Source organism: Cetorhinus maximus, chromosome 4 (genome assembly GCF_964194155.1).
Source record: "Cetorhinus maximus chromosome 4, sCetMax3.hap1.1, whole genome shotgun sequence".
NCBI classification, from domain to species: domain Eukaryota; kingdom Metazoa; phylum Chordata; class Chondrichthyes; order Lamniformes; family Cetorhinidae; genus Cetorhinus; species Cetorhinus maximus.
In genome coordinates, this window is record NC_135882.1 from 168317160 (window position 1) to 168329483 (window position 12324).

Sequence of the window (12324 nt, forward strand, 5' to 3'; positions counted from 1 at the left end):
GGGCCTCAGTTTATCGCCTCATCCAAAAGCCAGCACATCTGACAGCATAGCACTCCCACAGAACTACAGAATAGCGTCAGCTTAGATTTTGTACTCAAGTTCCTACAGTGGGGCTGCTCCCATCGCATGGTGAAGGCTGGCAGCAGGGAAGTTGGGTGAAGTGCTAGACAGGTGAATTGCCTTCCAGGAAGTGTTGATCGCCTGTCAAGCAGTGACAGCACTCTCTGAGGGAGGAAATGTTTTGATCAGCAGCCTGTCATTGCCCATGCTTGGAGCGCTTCAGTGTAACTGATCTTGGCCTCCCAGTTTATCACTAAAGAAGCTCCTCCCACTATGAACTCGCCTTGGTTATTCAGAAGCTGCAGACACAGTGTGGTACCTGTTAACTGCTGGGAAAGAAGGAATCCAGGAATTCAAAGACTCTCACGTGCCTTTTTCATTGGTTTCAGCCAGACCTAACAGTGGGTACCCTGCCGGACGCAGAGCCCACCCTGGCGAAAGCTGCAAGTGGGCAAGATACTGTTGGGATCCCGACCCAAAGTCAATTTTAGGGGTTTTAACTCTCATCACGCATCAAAACCTGCTTTGACTTGGCTGAGAAAAGTTACTGCTACAGGCCAAGAAACAGCCTAATATCTCCTTATATGGTTTGGTGCTAAATTTTGTTTGCTAACTCCTGTGAAGCACCTTGGGATTCTTTAACTATATTAACTGTGCCAGATAAATGCAAGCTGTTGTTGATGTGATCTCAAATATATTTTTGTTTGAAGGTTTTATTTTGTATTCTCAAGCAGAAGCACTGATTCTGGCGCTGAATTACTCATTAAGCACTGTCTCTGGAAGCCAAGAAATCCATTGATAAAAATATACTATTATTACATTAAGAAGTGATCTCGTTAATCTTTTTTAAAAAAAAATCCTAAATACATTGCAACTCTTTGACAGACTCCATTTTTACCACATGTCAAGCCTCTTTAAATCAGGGATGATTATTTCAAACAATGTCACCCTGGTTAGAACCGCTGGAAAACTGGGATCAATTGGGCAAATTCCTAAATTTATCTGATGTCATATCTGTGGCATACATCTGAATTGAATGACCTGTTAAGGTTCAGCATGCATCTGATCCAATGCTCCTTCACTATGGTGTTTTTTTTTGCAATGAGCTTAGGTTGCCCTGCTTCAAATTATGGAGGGCTAACATGCCAGTGTGAGACCTGGATTAGTTCACCTATTCATAGGGGGATTTGCCTCAGTTGGGAATGGATTTATTGCAGTTTCACACATGGAATGAAGCTCGTGTCAGCTGAGGCCAGTGACACTTCATATGATTCAAATTAACCTGTTACAGGCGCTCTGCTGGGCCAACCACTGTGCAAAAATGACGACATTTTTTTTTTAAAACCCCCCAAAAAAAAAACGTCTTGATAGAAACCAGGAACGTCAGGTCATAATGGTTCCAATTTGTTCCAACTAATCTATCACCTGTCGGAATTATTGCTCTAGTGGGTTTCTGGTCACATTATTCCACAGATTTTCGGGAAACCACTGACCTTGTTAATGGATGGAATTATATCCTTTGCTAAATTCAGGAATCTCTTGAAGAAATGCTTATTTGGTATCCTGAACCAGTGTGGGGCAGGGGGAAGGGGGCCAATCAATCACATGCAAGTTTATACGGCAGAAGGGGGAAACAGGCAGCAGAACTGTTATTTGAATTATGCTATGTGTAACATTTTGGATGTAGCAAATAATTTCTTTTTGCCAGAATGGTAACACAATGCTACTATTTTTTTTTAAGTGTACAGGATGCCAACATCATTTTTTATTGCTATTTTCTGAAGGCCCATATAAAGCTATGTCTCTCTAGCTAGTAATAAACTAAAGTAAACCATGGAGGACCTTAAACTACAAGCATTTGAAGCCCACTAGAATGATGGACGGGCATACATCACCGATTTATAACCTGCACAGATATGCCAATAATTGGCCTTTCTCATACAGAATACACCATTAGATTCTTATCGTCCGGCTCTGGGTGTTGCCAGCACCATTTCCTGCAGGAACTATAACATGTACTCACTAACGGTAGTATCCTGTTACTTCAATCTGGAAAAAATATATGCTTACTGCTTTTACCAAATGCATGGAAAAATTGCCCCTTCATGTGGTATCGAGTGCATTACCAGATCCTGCCATTACCCGTTCATTAGTGGTTTCAATGTCTAGCTACTTACTATCATTGAACTCAGCTTTTTATAATGCAAAATGACTGCTGGGCTTCCTGTGTGCTTGAATTATGAGATTAAGTTTCTGCTAACTTGCATCTGTTTATCTCCTTCTCCTGCCAATTGACAAATTGTTTACAACATATAGTTTACTTGAGTAAATTTTAAATCTTCAGTCAATCCTTTGAGGATTACTGTTCTAACTTGCACATAAAATCCAGCACAAGAGGATGGATGCAGTTCCACCCGAGAATCACATTTGTTGTGCTTTCTTTATGGCCCACAAGCGCAAGAATTTGGGAAAAAAATCAAAAGTCGCACTTTTGGGAACGCATTTTAGTGAATGGCAGCTCCCGGACTTTTACGCTATAATCGCCTTCATGTTTTTATCCTTCCCTGTGATTTAAGTCACACCAGCAGCTTGTCTGAAAGCATGTAAAAATCTTGTGCTTTTACCTGGCCCATTGAGGAAGTCTTTGATTTGCAAAGAGATGAGTGGAGGGGGAATGCCAACTTTGAGATCAGCATCTCCCGCAACAGTCTGCAACCAAAACACACTGTAGTCTAGAGCTTCTGGTAGAGTTTTCCCAGAATCTACAACAAAAACAAAATGAAATCACATATTACATCACTCTTCTCACTTCTTTTTTGAAAGACAGAAATGTGAGCAACAAGCGTTGCCAAATTAAGTGCCAAATTTGACAAGCTGTTTCAAATACCAGATATAACATTTAGCCCAGTGAAAATAAATTTCCTTGTAAAAAGCTAATCTGCTGGCAGTTCGTGTTTAATATAAAATATGAATGTTCATGTTGAATTACACAACAAACCTGTTTGGATTAAACAGAGATGAAATTAATCTCAGATATTCCATTAATTCATTACGAATCAGCTCGATTTTCCCCTCATCAGGTATTTTGTGTATTTTAGAATAAACAGAACTCTCTAATTTTGTCTAATGCACTTTCACAATTCTCAAAGTGAGAACAGGCAAAGCAATACCAGATCCTTCAAGAAGACAGCAATAATATGCTGGCATCTACTGCCATCTTGAACACTATAGAGGTCTGCTAAAGATCCTGCAATGCTGAACTCAGACTAACTGCAAAGTGGCAGTACAGGTTTCTTAAACCTCAAAATACTTGTCCCATTACCAAAGAAATTAACATCGAACTACATATAACAATATTTACATATGTCTGTAGATATGTACACACTTTCTTAATTATCGATAAACTGATATTAAGCACGAACTTCCACTCCCATAATATCATTTACCTCTATCACGGCTGTATTTGTCACTAAAATACTTGCAAAGAGGGAGTGCGGCAGGGCAGGGGGCAAGAATTTTAACCCACCTCTGCCATTTGGATGGCGGGGGGGTTTGACGGGGGTGGTTAAAAAGGAAAAAAAAAATGGAAACCTGGCCCTAAGTGCCTACAGCATGGCCACTTCCAATTTTAACAGGTGAGCTGGGAGGATGGGCTATGAATCTGCTCCCTGGGAGCGAATCATAAACTTAAATATTGTAATGAGGCTGCATGTCTCACATTTCAATTCAGTTTTAAATTTAATGCTCAGGACTCGGGATGCAGGATGGGAAGCTAAAATTCTGGGACAATCTTGGATAATCTCTGATTCAAGAGGTAATTGGATTAGTATCTGAAAAGGAAGAATGTGCAGGGTTAGAGGGGAGAAGGCAGGGGAATGGGACTAGGTGCATTGCTCATTTGGAGGGCCGATGCAGATACGACGAGCTGAATGGCCTCCTTCTGCACTGTAACAATCCGGTGAAACCCGGCTACCGATGGGAGGCGTGAACGAATGAATGGGGCAGGTGCCTTTCCAGCACTACTTGTGGGCCTCTATTCTCCGGAGTTGAGAGGAATGAGAGATCTTATTGAAACTTACAAGATTCTGATGGGGCTTGGCAGGGTAGATGCTGAGGGATTGTTCTGCTCTGCTGGCTAGGGAGTTTTGAACACAGCGGCACCGTCTCAGGATAAGGGCCAAATTATTTAGGATTGAGATGAGAAGAAATTTCTTCACCCAAAGGATTGTGAATCTTTGGAATTCTCGAACCCAGAGGGTTGTGGATGCTTCATCACTGAATATATTTTAGGCTGAGATGGACAGGTTTTTGGTCTCTCAGGGAATCAAGAGAGAAGGGAAGGCGGTCGGAAAGTGGAGCTGAGGAATGAGATCAGCCATGAGTGTACGGAATGATGGAGCTATTATGTCTACTCCTGCTCCTTATGATTATGTTAAGTTCAGTAGGTCCTCTGGGAAATCTGTAATTCTGAGTTCCCAGACCGCTAAGTATCCCCACTCCCGCTCCCTCCACACCTCATAGTTATTATTAGGGCACCATGAGTTTGCAACCTTCAGCAGACCCATTTCAATGTTCTCCAAATAAGCCTCCAGGAGCTTCAGCTCATCCAAAACTCTTCTGCCCACACGATATTCCATGCCCCTGACCTCACTGATCTACATCAGCTGCCATTTCAACTGTTTTGATGCTTTTGGAGCCATTTCCCACTATGAGTTATTGCCTTAAGGAGAGGAGCAGAGAGGGAAAAAATGGGTGTAAAACTTAAATTGGTTCTTCTGACAGATTATTTCCCTATATATTAAAATAAGTTGGAGAATGTTACCTCACCAGGTAAATTGTTTTAACATGTGAGTTTAGGCAATATCAATAGACCATAAAACTACGAGAATCATCATTCTGCAGAGTAGAAGAGACCAGGATTAAATTTTCTAAAGCTCAAACTAATTAAGCTGCTGAAAAATAAGAGAAAAAACATAAAATCAAACAGCAATATGTAGCAAAGTAGAAATTTTGAAACGAGGGAATGTTCTTACCCATGCATTTGTAGTCTGGCGGGACAGCTTTCAATGTGGCATCAAAGAATGATAGGTCCACCATCTGCTTCCGGTGATGGCAGCTCAATAATAACGACGGTTGGGATATCACCAAGTACAGGAAGGGCTCTAGCTGAAGATCATTTGTTCCTCTGCGGCCTGGCTGTCGGACGATGGTGATACCAAGAGCTTGTCGAGCTGATGATCTGCTTGGTGTGTGAAGGCTCTCCAGTGACAAGTGACTGGTAACCTTCCCTGTGGACAATGGAGCATTACTATTCAGAACGTCCTCAGCTGTCAGCACTGCAATCCCTGACTGGCCCGACTTGTTCTCTGGCACACTATCGATCTCCGTTCTTTTCAGGTTTAATGTACTTTTGCTAACTTTGTCACTCGCTTTCGGTCGTTGGCTTTCTTGTTGTGTTTTTGATTTGGAATTAACCATAGTTGAGTAGGTCATTAGTGAGATACGGCTGGCTGTAATAAATATATCGAAAGGGATAAAATTCAAATTCTTCACAATGGAAGACTGGCGGGAAGGTCTTGCGAGGCGATGATGACTGGTTCCACTCTGTTGTTCAATCTGAACGATCCGAATTCGCGCACTGTCACTCCCAATACCACTATCCTGGGCTCCACTGTGTCGTGAAGAAGTGTCCATCTGAGTTCCTTCTGGAGAGGTGGTCTTATTCTGCTCTTTCTGACAAGTCTGCAGTGATAAGATGGGAGAGTCATATTTATTAGTGGAATCTTGCAAATAAGCGCAGACATAAATGCCAAAGACAGAAGTGCACCAAGCTTACACACAGCATGTTTTTCAATAGCATTGGCCCAGGTTTGTTGCCACAATGACAATGAGGCTAATGGTGCTCACTGTTATGTATGGGCAATTGGGACAACAACTTCAGGCAAAGGACAGATGCATGGGTCAACTCAGATATCCAGGGCTAAAAGAGCTAAAGTATGAGGCCAAAATTGGATCGAATGGGCTTTAATTCCCTTGAATATAGAAGATTAAAGATGATTGAGGTGTTGATAGTAATTAAAGGCTAATCACAGGGTAGATACAGAGAAACTGTTCCTTTTGGTGGGGGAGTTGAGAACAAGAGGGCATAGCCTTAAAAATCAGAGGGATGATGTTTGGAAGCACTTCTTCACACTAGTGGGTAGTGGGAATCTGGAACTCTCTCCCCCAAAAAGCTGTCCATGGTGAGGGTCAATTGAAAACGTCGGGCAGAATCTTGTGGACCCAATAGGGGACTGAGCCACCTGCTGGACAGCCAGCGAGAGCCTCATATCCCTTCTTCTCAGGAAGGCCCATGGCACCTTGATCCACTCAGGCATTTAACAGGCCAGTGGCTGGCCATCCCCGGGGTCAAGAAACCTGGGCAGCGGTGGGGGGAGGCTGAAGTCCCACCAGTCGAAGACTGCCGGCCAATTAGGGGTCAGTTCTACTGAATGGCAGCACCACCAGGGAGGCGGTGGCTTCTGCTGGTATGAGACCCATCCTAGGCCTGGTATCGCTGCTGGATCCCAGGTCAGAGGTAAGTGATGGTGGGAGATGGGTCGACTGCAAGGGTAGGAGGGTGGTTCTCAGCACCCTCTTCCTGATACCGGGTCTCTCGATCAGGCACTCAGTGCCGTGGATCAAGGGTCCCCCCCCAGGGAACCCCCGAGCAACCCTGCATGGGTTTGCTTGTCGTGTTTCCCGCACGGCGAGCCAGCGGTGGCGGGATAAGGCCCTGATGTGAGCATTCATTGCCCATTTAAGGACCTCAATTGGTGGTGGGGCGGGAAGGCTGTCCACTGGCCTTCCCACCACAGACTTAATCAGGGTGGAGGCAGGAAGTTGCAGAGTCAAATGCACCCCCTGCCACCAAACTTGTCATGGGGGAGGGCACAAGATCCTGCCCTTAAAACTACGATTGATAGGTACTTGTTAGACAAGAGTATTAAAGTTTACGGAGCCAGAAAGGGTAGATGGAGTAGAGATACAGATCACTGAATGGTGGAACTGGCTCGAGTGGCTGAATGGTCTTCTTGCTGTTTCTAAATCTGTGCTGGATGCACGCAAGACTGCAGTTCTGAGAAGTATCTGACTGGGCTCAGCTGTGATACCCCTCATTTCTTTTGGGCATCCTTGCATTTGGTCTGATGAGTGCAACGCAAAAAGCTTCAGCAACATGTCCCTCTTTTCGACAACACATTTTAAATAATTCACGGAATGCGAGTGTTGCTGGTAAATCCAGCATTCATTGCCTCTCCCGAATTTCCCCGAGATCACTATGGGCACTCAGCGGGCTGAATTTTATGTGCCCCTGGTGGGCGTGTTTCCCGCAAGGGGACAGGTAGATTGGGGTGGGGGCCCATACCACCACCACCACCAGCATCCCACCCACCCCAGAGCTCATCCCGATTATACAGAGGGGCAGGCGAGCGTTGAAATCCACAGCCCGCCTGTCACATTAAAATGACCAATTAAGCTTTTAAGCAAGCCTATTGATCCTAACAATACACTCCCCACACCATCATATATTTGATGTGAGCAGCAGGGCGGGAGCGGGAAGCGCAATTTTTAACTTGAAATCGTTAAAGGGTGTGAAGGAAGGGGGGTCACTTTTTGGGGGATGCCCTTTGGCGATTGTGGGGGCAGACCTCCTTAGACTGAGCCCCCCACTTCATTCCTACCCAGTCCCTCTCCCCGACCACTGCCCCCGTCCATAACACTCCCAAACCCTCCTGGGCCCAAGATCCTGGACTTACCTTCTCCGGGATCCTAGGCCTTGGGCTCCAATCCTCACCTGTAGTCCCAGAAGCTGCCAATGACGCCTTCCTGGCGCTGCCAGGACTGATGGAGCTGTCAGCCAATCCGATTGGCCAAAAGCTCCAGAGGGCGGGACTCCCCACCCCAATGAGAGGCAGAAGTCCCACTCAGCCCTGGTTAATAAGCCCAGCTGCAGGGCTGCTTGGCTTGGAGTCGGTCAACTTCACACCAACATGGTTTCGGGAAGGGAGGGGTGTGCCATCTGGGTCCCCGTATTATTCAGCCCATTAATTGTATTTGACTGCTGTCACTCAGTTGAAGTGCTGGATGATAGGCAGTCTCCGTGAAACTGTACTCCAGTAAGGAATCAATGGGCCAGATCTTGCTGGTGAAGTAATGGCGCGTTAATGCACAGGCTGCTATTAATATACAAATCAGCCAGCAAGTTCAGCGATTATGAAACACCACGAGCAGAATTATCTGCTTTGTTGGGCGAGCGGAGTGGGAGCAGACCCGAATGCCACCCGCGATTGGGTCCGCGCCGCCATTTTACGTGGGCGGGCCAATTAAGGCCCCCCCAAGCATGAATAGCGGCTCCCGAGGACAGTGGGAGTGGGCGGGGGTGGGACTCCAATTACCACCAGGTCCTATGGCGACCCGGCGGCCTGTTTTTAAAAGTTGCTGCAGCCTTTCATAAGCTGCGAATCATGGCCAGTGGAAGGGCTCCCCAGAGCGCTGCTGGTGAGCAGGCCAGGCAGGAGGGTTGGGCAGGAGGGCACTGTGCCCCTCCTTTTTCCAATGATTCCCCTCCCCGAGAAGGTGGCAGCACAGTGGGAGGTGCTGGTTCCCCAGGAAGGGAGGAGGAGGCCCCCCCTCCACATGACGAAAGGTGCCTGGGAGAAGGTGGCGGAGGTGGTGAGCTCCCGCGACGTGATGCGGCGCAGCTGGATCCAGTGGCGCAAGCGCTTCAACGACCTGTTGCGCTCAGGAAGGGGTAAGGACCATGTTGGCATTGGTCACTTAGCCCAGCATGTAGGCTTTACCCCCTGGTGACCCCCACCCCCTTACAAGTCTAAGTGCAGTGACTGCATCGAATCATTGATGGCATGTGTCCTTCGCTGGGTGGGCCAGCAGATACTGCCCATGCCCAGGTCACCCTGAGAGGGTGGTGAAGAGATGGGTTCTGCCCCCACAGCAAGTGGTACACTGAGACCCACTTAACTGTTTTGGGTCAACCTGGAGGAGCTGCACCTAGGCGCAGTGCTGGAACTCCAGGACATGTCAAAGTCAGGGTGATGACATGCTGGGAGGGGAGCTTCAAGGTGGCGTGGCACCGATTGATCTGCTGTCCTCTGTGCTCCGTGTGCTTGTGCCTCCTTGCTATGGAAGGTCAGACCGTGTGGTGCCTAATGTGATGTAGGCAGCATTTGGTAAAAAGGGTGGCTGGGGGTAGGGGAGCAGGCCTAGCATCTTTGTGTGAATGTTCAGCAGCAGCACGGTGAGGAGGCACTGGAGCCCTGCAAAGTCCCACTCTGGTTGGGGTGGGCCGTCCGCAAAGAGAGTCCAGGTACAAATAGCTCCAATCAATGCTCTTCTCTCCTTTTCAGGAGAAGAATGCACATAATGCTGCCGAGCGGGTGAGGACTGGCGGAGGGCCGGCACAGTTGGTGATTCTCAGCCGCTTCGAGCAGGAGGCCCTAGATCTGGAGAGGCGCCAGCCCAGGTCCACCGGTGTGGGTGAGGCTGGGGTGCCACGGCCAGGTATGTGTGCCCAGCAGTGAGGTCACCATTGTTCTCCCAGCAGCCATAGCAGTGCTGAGTGCCCTGTGATTGAAGTTTGCAACATGGCTTGACCATTGCTTATGGAAGGATGAGCGCATAATGAACCGGGGGACGGGGATGCACATTGACATTGTCTCCACGTTAACTGATCTAATGTCCTTGTTCATCCTTTCAGCATCAGCGGAGCAGGGCCGGGAGGAGGAGCAGCAGAGGCCTCTGAAGTCTCACCAGCGTCACAGTCAGTGCCTGATGATGTATCTCTGGCGTTGTCCGCGATGCAGCAAGCGCAGGAAATGCGGCCGGATATGCGGGAGCATCTGGAGGAGATACATGAGGCTGTGCTTGGCTTGGTCTCCGTGGTGGAGGAGTCTACGCAGACTATTGCCGAAGCAATGAACCTCATGGCCAAGTGCCATGCGACCTCCATGGAGAGAGCGGCGACTCTTGTGGAGAGGCCTCCAGGAGACCCATCAGGGCTTCCTGGGGGTGTGCTCGGACCAGCAAGCCCTCACATCGGCATTGACCTCAGTTGGTCATTGCCAGTGTAGGAGATGGTCTGGGCACCAAGTTTTCCAGCTCGGTGCCCATCCATCCACAGTGAGCAGGTAGGTCTGAAGCGACCTCATGTTTGTGTAGCAGCTGCCCGTTGTATCTGCGGGCTTCTCTCAGGGCGCTCCAGATGAGGGCGGCAGCTCCTCCGCCCCTCTGCCAGTGACCATTGCATCCGGTGAGGCTGCGATGACTGGGGAGATGCCAGCTGTGATACTGGCATCTCCCTCCCGGGCAGGGCCAGCACAGGCTCCATGGGCCAGAGGACGACCGCCAAGGTCATCGAGGCCAACAGGATAGCAGAGTCAGCAGGCTGTCTCAGACGCCACTCCCAGAGAGGGGTCAGCACCCCTGCGAGGGGCCAGCAGTGAGTCCGAGGGTGAGCACGCACAGGGAAATGCTGAGGGGGTAAACGCTGACCCGGACATACTCCAGGGAGGCAGGGACATCCAGGAGGCTTTAATCCAATGAACCTTCAGCTAGCACACCACAAGATGTAGCACCCGAAAAGGTAAACATAAGGCACCTTAGGCACACCACGGGTTTATCACTGGTGCTTTTGTGTTGGCCTGCAATGAGGTCTTTGTGAGTTGGTGTGATTTTTAACACCTTTGTTATTTTGTTTCATTAAGTTTCTTTGGTTGTAATATTAAATTCAGATATGTCACCATGGCTGAGGGTGCCTCTTTTCTTCTGCAGGTGGATGGTTTCCAAAAATGTTATGAGTGTTTTGTGGGACATTCAGCTTTATTAACAAGGACTTTAGTTAATGTTCCTAACCAGGCAGATTTTGCACTTAGGTATCGAGTATGGAACCTACAGCCCAGGCTTGTCCTGGAGATCCATATGTGGTGTGCTAGCTGAAGGTTCATTGGATTAAAGCCTCCTGGGTGTCTCTGCCTCCCTGGAGTATGCCTGGGTCAGTGTCTATCCTCTCAGCATTTCCCTGTGCGTGCTCACCCTCGGACTCACTGCTGGACTCATCATGTGCAGCCGCAGCCACTGCATCGACATCTTCATCATCCACTGCGTCCCCCCTTTCCAGCGCAAGATTGTGGAGAGCCCAGCATGCAACCACTATCACCGAGACACGATCTGGGGGATACTGGAGTGCGGTCCAGGCATCGGAAGCGCATCTTGAGAAGACCAATGGCTTTCTCCACCACAGCTCTTGTGGAGGAGTGGCTCCTATTGTCCCGCTGCTCAGCTTCTGTTCTTGGATGGCGGAGAGGCATCATGAACCACCTTCTGAGGGGATAGCCCTTGTCACCCAGCAGCCACCCATCAAGCCGGGCTGGAGCACTGAAGAGTGTCTGAGGATGTAAGTGTTGTAGGAGCTGCCTGGGTACCTTGCACAAACTTGTAGAATCAGCATCCTGCGATCACACACCATCTGCACGTTCATGGAGTGGAAGCCCTTCCTGTTGACAAAGGCACTGGGCTCACCTGTTGGTGCCTTGATGGTCACATGTGTGCAGTCTATTGCACCCTGGACATGGGGGAAGCCAGCAATGGCCGTGAAGCCTCTGGCTCATTGTTCCTGGCATTGCCTGGTCCCGATGCTAGTGGATGAAGGTCAATGCAAGCCTGAACAGAGCATCTGTAACCTGCTTGACACAAGTGTGGACAGCTGATTGGGAGACACCGCAAAGATCACCCACTGACCCCTGGAAGGAGCCAGAGGCAAAGAAGTTGAGGGCAGCTGTGGCCTTTAGAGCCACTGACATGGGGTGTCCACCCACACAGTTAGGGGAGGTCTCAGGCCCGATCATCTGACAGATATAGTTGACTGCCTTCCTTGAGAGACAGAGCCTCCTTTGGCACTGCACCTCAGACATATTGAGGTAGCTGTTTCGCCACCTGTATACCTTGGCAGCAAGATAGTGGCATCTTCTGCAGCCCCTTCCACCTTGGACTACCTCTTGGTCCTGCGCCCCTTTGTGCCTGCCACTGTCCTCCCAAAGGGGGCTCCCCTGGAGGCGAATGTGCACTCCTGGCCTCCTCCCCCTTCCTGCCCTCCCTTCCTCCTCAGAGAAGGCGCATCCAGTGAAGAGTTCAGCTCCCATACCCAGGCTAAGGGAAGGCTTCCTGAAACCTGAAGGCCCAAAAAAGATTTCTCGCTGCAGAGTGCTGACC

The 12324-nt window shown here is 48.6% G+C and overlaps 1 protein-coding gene across 3 annotated transcripts in view; it reads right to left on the reverse strand.

Annotated features, from left to right (window-relative positions):
• Positions 1–12324, reverse strand: part of vps13b (vacuolar protein sorting 13 homolog B) — a 1109808-nt gene that overhangs the window by 173971 nt on the left and 923513 nt on the right. For all 3 annotated transcript variants that reach the window (XM_078541117.1, XM_078541119.1, XM_078541118.1), the window contains exons 34-35: positions 5094–5802; positions 2685–2822 (exon numbers count right to left, since the gene is read on the reverse strand). In XM_078541117.1, the coding sequence (XP_078397243.1) occupies positions 2685–2822; positions 5094–5802 (847 nt within the window). The remainder of the gene's footprint in view (positions 1–2684; positions 2823–5093; positions 5803–12324) is intronic.